At 40.2% G+C, this 16,088-nt stretch overlaps 3 protein-coding genes across 6 annotated transcripts in view; all 3 read left to right on the top strand.

Moving 5' to 3' along the window:
- LOC114157697 (nectin-4-like) overlaps positions 1 to 16,088 on the top strand; it is a 38,889-nt gene that overhangs the window by 672 nt on the left and 22,129 nt on the right. The window lies entirely within an intron of this gene.
- Positions 956 to 6,850, top strand: ndufs2 (NADH:ubiquinone oxidoreductase core subunit S2). Its single transcript, XM_028038830.1, has 14 exons — positions 956 to 1,108; positions 2,254 to 2,357; positions 2,440 to 2,630; positions 2,749 to 2,869; positions 3,007 to 3,119; positions 3,218 to 3,292; positions 3,376 to 3,453; positions 3,544 to 3,629; positions 3,703 to 3,822; positions 4,481 to 4,610; positions 4,743 to 4,838; positions 6,103 to 6,186; positions 6,542 to 6,599; positions 6,702 to 6,850. The coding sequence occupies exons 1-14, from the start codon at positions 975 to 977 to the stop codon at positions 6,737 to 6,739; spliced, it is 1,428 nt and encodes a 475-aa protein (XP_027894631.1). The 5' UTR covers positions 956 to 974; the 3' UTR covers positions 6,740 to 6,850.
- Positions 7,016 to 15,864, top strand: fcer1g (Fc epsilon receptor IgFc epsilon receptor Ig). Of its 2 annotated transcripts, none has more exons than XM_028038832.1 (5): positions 7,016 to 7,229; positions 13,343 to 13,428; positions 14,504 to 14,551; positions 15,097 to 15,120; positions 15,212 to 15,864. In XM_028038832.1, the coding sequence occupies exons 1-5, from the start codon at positions 7,163 to 7,165 to the stop codon at positions 15,263 to 15,265; spliced, it is 279 nt and encodes a 92-aa protein (XP_027894633.1). In that variant the 5' UTR covers positions 7,016 to 7,162; the 3' UTR covers positions 15,266 to 15,864. The 2 variants fall into 2 exon arrangements, with proteins under 2 accessions (XP_027894633.1, XP_027894632.1); XM_028038831.1 differs by having other exon boundaries at positions 7,019 to 7,229; positions 13,343 to 13,434.

The raw sequence follows: 16,088 nt of genomic DNA, 5'->3' as shown, positions 1-16,088 counted from the left end.
CCATTAATATTTTTAATAGATTACTGGATTTATTATGAAATCAATCTGAATATGTCATTCTATACAAATCCAGGTACAAGATTATGATGTGTGTCAATACTTTTCATTGTAGTTGGCAAAAATCACATGCGGGATACCCCAAGGTTTAAACCTGGGGCTCCTCTTTTTTTAATATTTAAATGCTCCCACTAGCTGAGATTATAACAAAAAATAATAAGATAAGTTAGCATGATACACAACCCTACCCTACAATGACTGAATCAGCTCAAACATTGAGCAGATGCATAGAAGAAATTGGTCCATGGATGCGCCATAACTTTCTCCGCTAAGTAGAAACAAAACTGAAGTAAGGATTTTTGGACCTAAAGGAGAACCATCAAGAGCCAGCACACAGCTTCAGTTATTACAGCTAGAAACTAATGGTCATAACAATGTTGTATTATAAACCACATTGCAGTGGTTTATAATACCACTGCAATGTTTTTTTTGTTTTCTTTTCCTGATATTTTATGTTTTTATCTGCTATCAGTCAGTTCATCAGTTGTACATCAGTTACACAAAACTGATGTGCAAACACTTTTTTTTAAGCAGAACAAATACATGTGTTTATACCATCGCAGTGGCTTTTGTCAGAGACTTTACAGAATTTCAAAGTAATATGCGTTACAACAACATTTAATTTCCCTAAGGGATCAAAAAAATATTTTTGGACTGAATTGAATAATATATATTTTTAAATTATCTTTATAATTTACAATTTTCCGACAGTTTTATTATTTTCAATAAAATCTTCAAATTTGTAGGTCATTATTGAGCAGATAAAGTAAAATAAAAAATCACAATTTTGGCCCTTACCGCAAAAAAGTTTGGACACCACTGTCTTAAATTATGTAGCCATGTATTATTTACGCCGACAGGGGGCGGTAACGCTCTAAACCCCTTGCTGAAGCCTCGGAAACAACTAAAGAAGAGAGATGGCTAGTTGTTTAACAGCCAAGATGGCGGCGACGATGTTGAGGTCGCTCTCCAGGCTGGGAGGACGTCCTTCAAATAATGTATTACTGAACAAGAGCTTACTGAGCCCTGGCTGTTTGCTACTGCAGAACAGGTATGGTGAGAAGGAAACACCGGGATATATGAGCTTTGTTCCGCTGCTTCTATGCACAGACTGGAAGGCTAATGCTAACATGATGCTAACAAGGTTTCTCTGTAAAACAAAAACACCTGTCAAATCCACTCACTCTGAACGATAAGTACGCGTTTAAGCGAGGTACTATAACAGCGAAACATACATACACGGATGCATTAAAGCTTAGTTCTACTGTTTATCTCAGACAAACTGCATTTCCCTTCAAAGTTTTTCTTTCTAGCTTCTTCTGTAATTATGCAACTATCCCCTCAGTATTAATATTAGTGTGTTTTAGCCATAAGAATGGCCCCGGCTTGCTTTCGTTTGAGTATATAGTCAAGGCGAGATAAACACATTACTCAGGACTTGTGTCACCATATTATATGACGTAAAGTGAAAACAGCTGTGGTTTAATTAAATATTGTGGCTAAATGTTATATTTGGGGGTTTCACACGTGTACAAAATAGATACAGATATATCTTGACATTACCTTGACCTTTCGTATTTCCTGCTAGATAGAAATGCTGGGGCAGACTAAATCCTGGAGCGCAGTGCTTTAAACAGTATGCTGATATCAAGCCGATAAAATCCGATACTTTTTTTTATTTAAATTATCGGATAACCGACTGATTTCCGATATCAATATTGGATCAGGACGACTCTAATTACAGCATCACCGCCTCAAAACAAACATAAAACGTGAAAAGATTAACTTTTCTTCTGCTTTTTATTTCCAGTCTCAGAGCTTGAACCCTGTTTCTCACAGCGTCACAAACTACCACAACCTGACAAATGTTGGTTGAGCAAGATCTCTGTGATTCACTGCACTAAATTAATTAAAAATAATAATATTAATAACATGTAATAAAGGGTAAAATATCCTTTGAAATGTTTTGGGTGATTATTACAATGTCTCTAGAATATATGTATTTTTTTAAACAACTGAAATATAGCACATTTTTTATTATATTTGTTACTACAAAATGTTCACACAACCTTACAAAAAAAAAAAAAAAGAAAACAACCTTTATTCGTCTTGCTGTGCGGGTGCCCCTAGGCTCCATCCTGGGGCTCCTCTTGTTTTTACTTGGTGTTGAGAAATCCTGTTCCATTTGGGTTCCAGGCAGAAGCAGTGGCAGCCAGATGTGGAGTGGATGGATCAGTATGCGGGGGTGGTGATGTATCCCACCGAATTCAACAAGAACTGGAAAGTTCCCCCATGGAACGGTACGAAGCAGCCCGCCTTTTTGTTGCCTGCTCTTCTCCTCCTCTACATCACTCCTGAACCGCTTCCCTTGTCTCCTTCCAGACAAAGATCCCCCCGCAGAGAAGGACGTGTCCAACCTGACCATCAACTTCGGGCCCCAGCACCCGGCCGCTCACGGCGTGCTGCGCCTGGTGATGGAGCTGAGCGGAGAGTCGGTGAAGAAGTGCGACCCACACATCGGCCTGCTTCATCGCGGCACCGAAAAGCTCATTGAGTATAAAACCTACCTGCAGGTACGGACCAACAGGGGTTTGTTTCTGACATAAGGATGTAAGAACAAATGCAAACAAGGGGTTATTTCTCTCCCATTTAGATCAATATTTCCTAGCGATTTCTTCCCTTGTCCTTCAGGCTCTGCCGTACTTTGACCGTCTGGATTATGTGTCCATGATGTGCAACGAGCAGTGCTACTCTCTGGCTGTGGAAAAGCTGCTGAACATCCAGGCTCCGCCTCGGGCCCAGTGGATCAGAGGTGCTCTTTTTATGTGTTCACACACAAATTGCGCTACTATACGGTCAACGGAAACTCAGCTAACGTTTAATGTGTTGATAACTTTGTTCCGGAGGTAAATAATCAAACTGATTCGTTCCAATCTGCCGTGTTTGCAGTTCTGTACGGAGAGCTGACTCGGATCCTGAACCACATCATGGCCGTCACCACGCACGCGCTGGACATCGGCGCCATGACGCCCTTCTTCTGGATGTTTGAGGAGAGAGAGAAGGTCAGCAACATGCCTGGCTGTGTAGCGCGGTGTTAATGCAACAAGACGGCCTCGTCTGGGTTGGTAATGAACCTGAAAACATGCTTGTCGTCTCCCAGATGTTTGAGTTTTACGAGCGAGTGTCCGGAGCCAGGATGCACGCAGCGTACGTCAGACCAGGTGGCGTCCATCAGGTGCGGACAGGACCCTCGTTTCTTTCTCTAGAGTCAGTGATGCATCACGACGAAGCTGGGTTCATGAGGTTCGTGTGTTGCAGGATTTGCCCCTCGGCCTCATGGATGACATCTATGAGTGGTGCAAGAATTTCTCCCTGAGGATTGATGAAGTGGAAGAGGTAACCCAAATCTGAACAAGTAAATGTTGATTATCAGCTGTAGAGCAGAGGGAGCTGACAGCAGGGCCGTGTTGGCTTCTGTCTGCCCAGATGTTGACCAACAATCGGATCTGGAAGAACCGTACTGTGAACATCGGGGTGGTCAGCCATGAGGACGCCCTCAACTACGGCTTCAGGTAAGCCTCTGATTAAAGTCAGGACTCTGCAGCTTTATGGGTGGCTGACGCCTTCATGTCGTGTCTTCACCAGCGGAGTGATGCTGCGCGGGTCGGGAATCAAGTGGGACCTGAGGAAGTCCCAGCCGTACGACAAATACGACGAAGTGGAGTTTGACGTTCCAATCGGATCCAGCGGAGATTGCTACGACAGGTAAAGAACAATTTTATGCTGGTTTATGTTTGCTTGTTTTCAGTTTAATTTGACATCAAAAACATTTGATTAATTCCCAATGAGAAATGAAATGTTGTCGAAACTCGTGTCCTCATAGTGGATGGTGACACAAGGAATCTAAAGAAGACGACTTTCCAGGCAGCACCATCACTTCTAATCCATCTTGTTTGCTTTTGCTGCTCCTTCCTCCTGTTAGAAAGACAAGCATAGAGATGTTGGAGTAGGGCATCTGATCCTTTAGCCATTCTGATCGATGATTTGAACTTCCTCCTTTTCTTTGGGGTTTTGAGCTTGCAGTTCAGACATTATTTGAGCTTTTTAGATGCTTATCAGACACTCCCAGTTGTAAAAGCAACACCTTGTTGCCATGGTAATGCATTATAATCACATATCGAAAAAAGAAATAGTGGAAACAAAACATCTTCAAGCTGCACAGCATCAAAAACCAGAGGAATTAATCATCCCAAAACCAGAAAAATGATGAACTAAAGTCTAGAAAAAGGAAAAGAACTAGAACTCTTAAATTCCCTTCAGTTATTGGGAGGATAAATTGATGTGGAGGGAAATATTACTCGTAATAAGCTCCTGATTTTTTTAATTTTATTTTTTCTATGTGTTTTCGTGTGTTTGTGTGCAGGTATCTGTGCCGGGTGGAGGAGATGAGGCAGTCCCTCAGAATCATGCTGCAGGCCCTCAACAAGATGCCGGAGGGGGAGATAAAGGTGGATGACGCCAAGGTGGCTCCACCTAAGAGGTCTGAGATGAAGGTAGGCAGAGCAGATGGATCTGTTTGGATTCCTGATCAGAGTTTTGATCAGTTTTGCCGTTAAACTCACCTTAAGAAGCAGAACGAAGCTTCAGGGATGCAACTGTTTGTGTTTTCCCTCTGTTCCTCTCAGACGTCCATGGAGTCTCTGATCCATCATTTCAAGCTCTACACTGAGGGCTACCAGGTGCCCCCAGGGGCCACATACACGGCTGTAGAGGCTCCGAAGGTGAGGCCCCTCGTGCTGGGTCACGTTTAGGTTGTGTTTTATTTCACTTTTTCTTGATTTTCTAAGTTCTAAACCAACATTCTCCATGCTAATTATGATGCTAATAGACTGTGGTGACTAAAGCCTCACATGGTCACCATGGGAACACTTTAACCAGGTTTCAGCTTCCTTTGTCCTTTGGAGTATTTCAGAGATTATTCCAAAATATTCTTGGAAGTTGCATTCCACAGAAAAATCCCTGAGTACTGAACCATGAACAGAGTGAATAGTGGTTTTCTGTGTATCCATTTACTCTTCACTTTGATTAGTAGCAAAAACCCAATAAAGCACTAATATTAGTCGGCAGTTATGTTTTTAGAGAGTCTACAGTCTTCATTAATCACAGTGTCTTGAATTATTTTTAAATACCCTCGCAAATGACTTATAACTATTAATAATTGGTCTCTAGTTGGTAATGGAACTGCTAAAATACACAGTCTCGGTGTGTTTAACGTTAAAGTGTGTGTTACTGTTGCTGACCTCTCCATCACCGCTTTGACTTCCAGCTCTTCTCAAGTTAACGCCACGAAACGCGTATTATATTGGGATTTTATGTGATAAAGCAATAGATGGCATGGGATTATTATGAAGCGAAAGTAAATGAATGGTTTTAAAAACTGTTAAAAATCTGAAAAGTGTGGCGTGCCTGTATATTCGACCCTGAAACGGCATCTTTTTAACCCTAGTTATGTGAATACTAGCCATGCATACAAAATTAGCGCTAGACTAGATGAAGAGATTATGTGAAGAGGAGTTTTCAAATGGATTCAGGTTTGGACTTTGACTGAGCCATTCTAACACACAAATGTGGTCTGATCTCAATGTGCTCTGATAAATTGGAACAATTTTTTTTTATTATTTGGGAAATCTGAGATCGGTCAATTTCTTAAAATCGTTTTGATTGCTGAGAAAAAAATACCTTCATGTGAAACTGATCTTATCCCAAATCAGGCCTTTTAAAGATCAGAAAACTGCAATCAGTGCTCCGCTGGTTTGGTCTGAACTGTTGTATTGTAGCTCTGGTTGAATTTCCATTATATCCACATTATACGTAATAATTGACTCCTCCTTTTCTGTTTTTTCTTTAACTATACTCAACATTCTACCTGTCAGCAGTTCAGCACAGACAACACTCTAACCACCGTTTATTTCCAACCGGTGCGGTGTGTTAACTGTGTGTGTGTGTGTGTGTGTGTGTGTGTGTGTGTGTGTGTGTGTGTTGCAGGGGGAGTTTGGTGTGTATCTAGTATCAGACGGCTCCAGCAGGCCGTACCGCTGTAAGATCAAAGCTCCGGGATTCGCTCACTTGGTGCGTACAACATTATGCAGAATCAAATGAAAACGCCTCCTGATCAATAATTTAGAATATTTAACCGCTTGTCCTCCAGGCTGCTTTCAGCTCCTGACTTTTCCTCAAATGATTTTGAATCACTTTTAGCTGACGGCTACATGAAGCAGCTTAGCATGTTTAACTTGTTTCTTTTAGGGCAAAACTGTCTTTTCACTAATGGTTTGCATAAACAAACTATTAGTGCAGTTAGTGGAGAGACTTCAGGCAGTTTAGTCATGAATAATAATAAAATAGAAAAAAAAAAGTTGTTAAAGCAGCTCTGGAGGCGTAGAGGGCGCTGTTGGTGCAGATATTAACGTGTGCTTCTGTCTAGGCCGGTCTGGATAAAATGGCCCAAGGTCACATGTTGGCAGACGTGGTGGCCATTATCGGTGAGAACCGGGTTGTTTTCATCGTTAGAAAAGCAGAAGCGGTCATAAAGTTTCACCTCTCAGCCCCGTTTTTCTCTCTCTCTCTCTGTTTTCTCCCCTCAGGAACTCAGGACATCGTGTTCGGGGAGGTTGACCGTTAAACGCTGCTGATGAACATTTGTGCGTCTTGCTTTCTGTTGGATCCGGTCGCCCTCCAAATCACACATGTATAATACTTAAATCAACTTAATAAACCTTTTATCTCCTCGTTCTTCCTGTCTGAACGCCGTTTTGTTTCCTCACACTTCAGAGTTTAGGTTGTGTCAAACCCAACAGTCTCAGCTGGGGCTTCTTTTCCTCTGGGTTGGTGTTTTCTAACTGGGGTGGGAAGGGGAGGAGGGGGGGAGTGGTCTGATGAGATCTGAGAGAAATGGACTTCGTGCTCAGACCACAACTTCCCCTCGTAGCTGTGAGGTACGCAACACCCGAGCGCCGAGATAGACAGAGGAAAGCATCGCCCAGCATCTGCTGCTGCTGCTGCTGCTGTTCCAGTCCGTGTTTCAGCCGCGTTTCAGCCCGTCACCATGGGAGCGAAGGCCGAGAGTCAACTGCTGGCCGCCGTCCCTCTCTGGATGTGTTTCGGCAGAGTCGGTGAGTTCGGAGCGCTGACCTCTTTGATGTGTGTGTGTGTTAGATTGAGCGACTGAGCTCTGGTTAACAGAGGAAGACACATCAGACGGAAACAAGCTCTAGAAGCAGATCACATATTTTAGTCTTTTTTTTTTTAAGCGTGTCTGTTTAATTTAGGCTGGTAGATAATCTGGGAGGTTCTGGTGACATTCGGACCCGTTGCGCTCGGTGGATGCAGCGGACTTCGCAGTTCCTGTGAAAAGGAAACTTAACGGTGCTGACTGTAAAACCAGCAGAAAAAACCCCCCATCAGAGCTCAACTCATTCATTTCATCCACATCCTGACAGATTAATAACTTCATCTCACTGCAATCTTACTGCATATTTATCTCCACATTTTTTCTTTTATTGGGATCAAAAAGCTCAACTTGTTCCGTTTATGTCAGTTTTCGAGAAGTAAAACCAATAAACCCAGAACAAAAAAAAAGCTGATCAGCATTTTGTGTCAACATGTTTATAGTCGGCCACAAACACTAGAAGAAAACATGAAATGCGTCGATTTTAATGAATTGCGATAAAACCATTACATATAAAGTCAGTTTAGTTTGAAATATCAGTTATCTTATCATATTTTCACATTTCTACACTTCCTGCATGTTTCCTCATGATAGTGAAGTAAAATGTCGGCGGATCGATAAGATTAGTTCTGTAGATTTAAAATGGTTCCTCAGACACAGTAAGTAATCTGAACGTTAGATGTGTTTAGATTTTACTGCAGACTTCAAGACCAGATCACATTAAAAATAAAAAAAAATCAATAAAATAAGAGAATAAAAAGTACATAAAAGCCCCAAACCTGTCAGAACTGAAAAATCTTTTTTTAAATTCCAAACCACAGCTCTTGGCCTATTTTAAATGTTATTTTGTTTAATAGCTCTATGCCACGATGAGAGACAAACTCCTCTCTGACGCTTTATAAAATCTTTTCAAAATTGAAATCGTGTTGACTTATTTTATTATTTTTTTTAATTCTATTTACCCATTTTTCCAGTCTGATCAAAACCAAAACGCCAACACGCTGCTTCGTGGCAAAAGTTGTGAATTTGTTGGGATGCGTGTTCAGGTGTTAGTCACACATTATTGTGGGACTATTTTAGGTGCCGGTTGTTTCCTCTGAAGGCAGCGATGTTAGAAAAGGAAGGGCCACATCAGCAGCGCGTCGCTGAAGCCGACGTCGGTTTTATCGGCGCCGTCACCAAACGCAGCTCCGTCCTGACGGCTGTAGCTGTGACTGAAAGCAAGAGGAGTGCGACTGGAAGTGAGTCACTTGTGGACGTCCATCATGTGGCCCACGGCTGTAGGGAAGTGCTCCACTTCCTGGATTTCAATAGAGAAGAAAGAAAGTGGGAAGGAAGCAGCAGAGCGTCTTCTCATACTGTAGCTTCTGGATTAATAATAAAAAAAACAAAACAGACTGTAGCTCTGAGGTGGATGAGCTGCCACTTTAGTTCAGTCAGGAAGGATGGCTGGTTTTCTGTTATTTATGCATTTATGAAGCGTTAAACTGAGGATGTTCAGCTCAGAACTGTGAGGTTTTATTTGGCCCATCAGAAGAGGGTGAGATGCTCATCTCACACTGAATATATAAAGGAAGCAGAAGGTCTAGTTAAAGTAAACATTCTGTGGAAAGAGGCGACATTTTCACTGCCAGCGAGTCAAGTGAGAAGATGGACGGATTTATGTAAAAACCTGTGACCATTTCAGCTGAAATTCATAACATCAGTGTTCGCTTCAAAGAACGCAACAACTACTGCAAAGGCTTCATATTACTGTTAGTAATGGCAAAAATATGTTTTTCCATTTAAAATATTTTAGCAATATCTAAAATGATATCTATGTTTTAGATATTGTTACACATATCTAAAATATATGTTTTATATATATATCGATATAGATATATTGATATATGTTTTAGGTATATCTAAAACAATATGTTTTAGATATTGTCTGTGACGATATGTCACAGGAAAACATAGATATCGTCTGTGTTAGATGGACGATATCTTTAACAGATCAATCCAATCTGATCAATTTTGCTCAGTTCAGACATTTCAACAAATTATCAGTCCAGCTAATCATTGTTGTACTTTAGGTATATTTAAACGGCACATTCTGCTACATCGCCATTAGGCTGTGTAGCATATTTTATTGCTATATTCAAAATATATTTGAACATTTATTTTTCATTTGGGTTTTGTTGGTGTGTTTTTTTTTTCCTTTATCTTTGACAAGCATAAAAAATTTTTAAAAAATGCTGAGATCCCCTGAAGGATTTCTAACTATTATCACAGCAGAGTTTCGCCTGTCTACCTGCAGGCCCTTTCAATAAATTAGAATATTATTAAAAAGTTTGTTTATTTCCAGGACTAGATCGATGGTTCATACGGCCTTAACTTCTGTTCATTCCGCTTGCAGCTGATGAAAACACATTTAATACTAAAATATTACTTCAAACCAATAAAAAACATTTTCAATATAGAAATGTGAGCTTAATGAAAAGTTTAACATTTGCTGAAAGTCCTTTATAGAAGCTACTGACAATCGAGCCTCATTGGAAAGCAAATTAAAATGGTTGAAATGTGACTCTATACATTTCAAATTTGTTGTCAACAGATGAGTGTGTTCAGTATCAATATACATATACTGTATATGAGAATGACTCAGACCGCAGTAAATAGAATCAATCAGCCAGTGATTGAAATAATCCGGTTTTCACAGCAGCGGTTCTGGTTGATCAGAAAATCGCTCCGCAAAAACCAGGAATTGTGGTCAGCCAGATTGTTTCATCTCTAACGTTAGATTATTTTCCAGCATACGTACTCTGCATTCTTGTTCTATACTTAATAATTATTTATTACCAACCAAGTTGTTGTCAAAAAGACAATCTAACAGTTTAGTAGAATTAAAGGCTATTTTATTTTTTATTGTTTGTGTAGAAAACTCACAGTCAGACATGGTTATTATGGACGTAATGCAAAAACACGTATTCAGGACAATATATCTAAAGTCATATTCTCATCCTAACGTTCAACAGTTATTGTATTGTACACTGCATATCCTCTGATACGGAGCCTGAGGAACTATTCAATCTACCGCCAACTGTCATGTTGGCTCCTACAGAGCATCAGACGCACCTTTCAGATACTGTACATTAGTATTAGTCTTTTGTGTGGTTTATTTATTTAGTATTTTACGTATCTGGTCCTGACAGCAAAGGCAAATAAGTGGTGGGTTTGGCTGCCCTGCAGCGTCAGGGCGGATTGTTTCGGTTCTTCTCTCTCCTTTCATTACAAAACAAATCTGCCAGGATCTGAAATCCAGTTGGGACTTTACTGTAAAAAAAAAAAAAAAAGTTAATCACGACAAACTTTTATTTCCTAGGTCAGTTACGACAATGAAGATTATTTCTGTTAGCTAATTAGCTAACATCTACAACATAGCTAATTAGCCATGTTGTAGATGTTTGTTTTCTACAATTGGTGACCTTTCCAGATGACCTCGGCCAGGATGTTAATCTGTTCAAACAATTCTTTTTTTAAAGGTTTGGTTGGCTCTAGTGGCCTTTATTTGAAAGTAGTTTGACAGGAAACGGGTCAGAGAGGGGGAAGACATGCGGCAAATGTCGCCAGGCCGGGAATCGAACCTACGACCACCGCTACAAGGACTAAGGCCTCAACGTGGGTCATGCTTTGTCCCTGCGCCACCACAGCACCCCCAAACAATTCTATAAAAGTATAAAACAGCACAGGATTGGCCCGCCATCGAACCAGTCAGGAAGTAAAAGGTTTTTGTGCTAAAGAGAAAAACGTAATTTCACACGAAATATAAGTATGGTGTGAACCTGGATCAATAAAAACAAGTTGTGAAGATGGCGTCTGAAACTGGTTTGCATCGTCATCCGCAGTAAAACGAATCGGCTGAAACGCTCAGAGAGGAAGAAGCCACAGCTCCAAAAGACAGATTACTGTTTGGAACTGATCTAATGAACAAAAAGCTTCATTACATCCTGAAACCATGTAAGCATTTAACCCTAATGACCCGTCGTCGCTGCATTTAGACTCAAAAGGAGAAGCATGAGAACACGATTCGAACTGTGCGGGACAAGGCTGACCGCACCATGTTCTGTGGGGCAAAAATCAAACTTCACAAAACATTTCTGGGTGTGAGATGAAACTACAACAAACTGTAGTCTAAAGCTAAGGTATTTTCATTAAATGTGCGTAACTATACAGTCTTCTGTATGTTGTTTGAAAAAGCCTATATAGCATAAATCTAGCAGTTCATTCATATTCTCTGTGTTCCCATTAGGTTAGATATTCCAAACAGCCTCGCGCTGTTTGTGACGTTGTTATGGCCGCCATTGTACCATTGTGGACCTTTCACAATCCACAATGGTACAAACATTTAGGCTGTTGCCTAATAAGGTAGTTTTGTAAATTACTCCACACTAACGTCATCATCATTATCCAGGGGCGCCGTATCGGGGAAAACGTTATGACAATTCCAAAGGCCCCGGACTGACAGGGGGCCCTCCTTCAATTTACTTATTTTTATTTATTTATTTTTTCGTAGAAATAAAAAAAAATAATTGGGGCCCTCTCAGTTACAAAATTAATCATATTGTGTTTTCTAAAATAGTTTTTAGCAGTAAAAATCAAATGTTCCCAGACCAAAAAGCAGACGTCCATGTTTGCACTAAACCTCCCTGGATCTGCATGAAATGGTTGGTTCCTGCTTGGGTTAGGGTGACGGTGTTCAGCAGCAGACAGTGGAAGACAAGAACTGCTAACTGCTTGTTTTTCTTTGCTGCTAAGAAAAATAATAAAGTCAGGTTTTCAAAAAAAATAGAGAACTAGAGAGAGAAAAAAAACAAGAGTGTCCATTTGTAACCCAGAGGGGAGTAGACTGTGTGAGATTATCAACCATTTAGCACAATTAGCTCAGCTACAGACTGTTTGCCTCCATTTCACTAGCATTGTATGAAGGAAGGAAACAAATTACCAATATATTCATATATTTAACTTGTTCCTGTACTTTTTATCACACGTATCAACAGATGAGTGACTCAGCAGCAGCTCTAACTCACGTCCCTCCTGACCCGTCCTCTGCTACGTGAAATTAAAGCTGCAGTATTTATAAAAAAATATATTTTTTACATATTTGTCAAAATTGTCATTATATTGTGACAGTATGGTAAAGAAATAATCTGTGAAAAATGCATTTCATCTGCTTTCTCCCAGTACTATCTGGAAACAACCAATCAGACAGGAGAGTTTTACTGCTGTCAATCACAATCTCATGTTGCTGCTCATCCTTCTTCCCCTTGCTTTGTGCTATGCTGTAGCTACCAATAATGATAAGTTGTTTTTCCACCATTAGCACATTTAGCAGTGAGTGAATGAGGTTGATTGACAGCGCTAAGACCCTCCTCTCGGTTCTGATTGGTTGTTTTTGGCCAGAATGTTGCATTACTTTAGCCAGCAAGAGTAGTTCAAGGAGCAGGAGGAGATTGATTGTTTTCACAGATGATCTGTCTCATAACAAACTGTCACGACATGGTGACAGTTTGAACAAATATGGAGAAAACATATTTTTTTATTAAAGTTCTATAATGCAGCTTGAATAAAATGCAACTATTTTGAGAAGTCTAGATTGCTTTATGTATGTTTTGCACGTTGTCTCTGACTGTTGACATTTCAGTAAACTAAAACTAATAGAAAAAATGTAAGCAACCTACTTGCAAACTGTACACAGACTGTTTCATGTAAAATTCACGAGCAGTAAATATTGTGCTAGTATCAGTAGAGGACCAAAGAAAACAAGGCCGTTGCAAGCCTTTAAAATTGTGACACTTTTGATGGGTCAGATAGACTCAAGAAATTGTAACAGCAGCTGCGCAAAGGGGGGTGAGGGGGCAATTTCATTTTTTGTTATGGGGCCCAAGATTCCTGGCGGCGCCCCTGTCATTATCACAGAGGCCAGTTACTGTCACACACGGTGTGTAAAAGCGGAAGTCCTGTGTGTACGCAGCAGACTTTCTTCTTCTAACGTCCTGCTGTCGTCTCGTCCTCCAGCTGCTCTCTCGGAGCCAGAAATCTGCTACGTCCTGGATGGGATCCTCTTCCTGTACGGCATCATCCTGACCGCGCTCTACTGCAGGGTGAAGGTTCGCACCCACACAAATCTTTCTCATTAATGTTAGACAAACCCTTAGTGTAACAAAACGCTACCAAGTTAAGTATGCAAGAGAAATCCCATCTACACACATAGATCTATTTTTCACGCCTGTGTCAATAACATGAAGTTCAGGGAAGGGAACCACTAACTAAAGTTAACAGTAATCATAAACATTACAGCAGCTAATGCTAAAGCATTATACCGACATGATATTTAGCAGAAGATAACACTGAAGTGCTATACCAACATATGAGGCAGAAGCTAATGCTAATGTGCTACACCAACACAGTATTTAACAGAAGCTAATACTAAACTTAAATTCAGCCTATATTTAGCCTTGAAGGACTACAACACAACAATTTAATTTTGACATTTACATGTTTTATGATACTCTTAGACATTGTGTTTATATCTTATTTTTATTTTTTTTTTAAAAAAAAGGTTGTTCCTGTATGTTTGAATTTTTTGAAAAAACGCAAAAGTTAGCCAGGAAAATTAGCTCCGTTGCTAGCACATTAGCAGAAAAGTTCCCACCATAGAAGAAATGTAACACCTAAAGGAGAATATTAATGAGCAAACTGAAGGTAAAAAAAACCAACACATTTTCTAGACAGGTTTAAAGCAATATGTCTAGATGGAGGGCAGTCCAGAAGCTTATTAAAATAAATTCATTTTAATAAAGTTCTGTTTGCAGTTTGACACACGTAGAAGTGGATTTTTTCCCCCCCCCTAAATGCAATGTTCCCTGCATGGCTGAAAATCTATATTATAAATATATATATACATATATATATTTAAACTGAGTATAAAACACAATTCTCCCCATTTTTATTTGTGAAAAATATTTTCTTGTCACTCCATAATTGGGCTGTACTTTGTGTTTCATCTAACATATAAAATCTCAATGAAGGCTTAGAGTTGGAAGTATACGCTTTTGCTCGTCAGTGTAGATATATTTTATTAAATTTTTTTTTATCTCTATAACATCATCTATTTACTGCAAATGAATCTACCTGCTGCTTCGGAAGTTTATGTTTTTCTCTGCACATTGTTGACAGATCTACAACGCCAGAGAGGCCAGCGGTGGAAAAGGAACGTCAAAGCAGGTGAGAGCGACCGCTCGACTAAAACGGGAGCCGCTGTGTGAACCGTGTGTGTGGAATGCATCGCGCTGCAGCACAAAGCGGCGTTCCAGTCGACGAAAAAGAAGCTTGAGTTTCTGTTGAGGCTAACCTCAGTGGACACATGCTGAGGCTGAGGGTTTGGACGTGCAGAAGGAAATGAGCACATACAGCGTGTCTACATACATCAACCGTGTGCGTGTGTGTGTGTGTTAGGCAGTGTGAAGGTGTTTGTTTTGTGGTGAGTTGTACTAATACCGAGTCTCCACTCTGCAGTGGCTGTGACCACTGAGCAGCCTGCTGGTTAGAGGAGAATAAAGTCAACATCCTGTCCAGCTTTCAGCTCAGGTCTCTGAGAACAAGAGCTGCGTGTCAATTTAGGACAGAGCTCTGCTTCTGTTTGGTTTTTGCTTAAAAACTTGAATTGTTGGTTTGAGCCACTGTTCCAGTTCCCGTTTATTTCTCGTTTTTTGTGTGTGTCGCAATGACTATTTTGTCTCTAATCTCTTCCTCATCTTTTTTCCTGTCAGAATGTGGAAGAGGGCATCTACACGGTGAGTTTCAGAGAACCGCGCCGCGTTAAGCTGAAGCTTCACTCTATTCATATGTATATAAATATATTTCCTCCTCTCTCCCCTCCTTCAGGGTCTGACTCCTCACAAGCCGGACACATACGAAACCATCGGCATGAAGAAGTGATCTCACCCGGCTGCAGCGTACTGTCGTGGGGTTTTTCTTTGTATTTAAATATGACACATTCACACTCTGCTTTTTTATACCAGCGCTCGTTTCCCCATTTTGCTTTTGTTGAATCGAGCAGAAGTTGAGGAGGAAGAGATAGAAAAGAAGAAGTGAAGCAGCTCTCTGTAGGAGATACTCTTCCTGTTCTCTAGCACATATTTAACATTTTTATTTTGACTGCTGATGTCCTGAAGATGCATGGAAACGCTTCAGTGTGAAAACAAACAAATAGGATTGCAATGAGAGGTTTTATATTTTGCGAAGATTTCAGGAGGAAAACGCGCTGATGGAAATTTCATTCTTTACTATTTTTGTAAATTTGACAAATTGCATACGCTTTCCTTGTATTTGTACTAATTATTGTTTCATTTTTGCACGCCATAATTTGGGGGTAAGAGAACTATAAGGGGGGGGGACATATGAAAGACGTGTAATCTTACTGAGCAGTATTTCCATCACACCACCGGGTGGCAGTGATGGCATCTCCTTCACCTTTCTGAAGCTGAGACTTCATTTTCCACGCACTTTCATATTAAAGAACTTCTCTTTTAGAAATACGGCGCCTCTGTCTCTTTATTTAACCCTCAGTCAGAACTTTTTAATTTTCAATCTGTCTTTATCACAAATTTCTGAAAACAATCATTTCCTGCCAGGGGCTTTTCATATAAATGAGATTAAATATGGACATAGCTTTAGCTTTGGTCTGATATATATAGATATGATGTTAAAATATCTGGAGTTCTAAGTTGGAAACGTCAAGTAGAGCGCCTCAAAATTCTGT

This window comes from Xiphophorus couchianus, chromosome 14 (assembly GCF_001444195.1).
Source record: "Xiphophorus couchianus chromosome 14, X_couchianus-1.0, whole genome shotgun sequence".
Taxonomy (NCBI): Eukaryota; Metazoa; Chordata; class Actinopteri; order Cyprinodontiformes; family Poeciliidae; genus Xiphophorus; species Xiphophorus couchianus.
The sequence above is the reverse complement of the archived record's forward strand: the minus strand, read 5'-3'. Positions and strand labels throughout refer to the sequence as shown.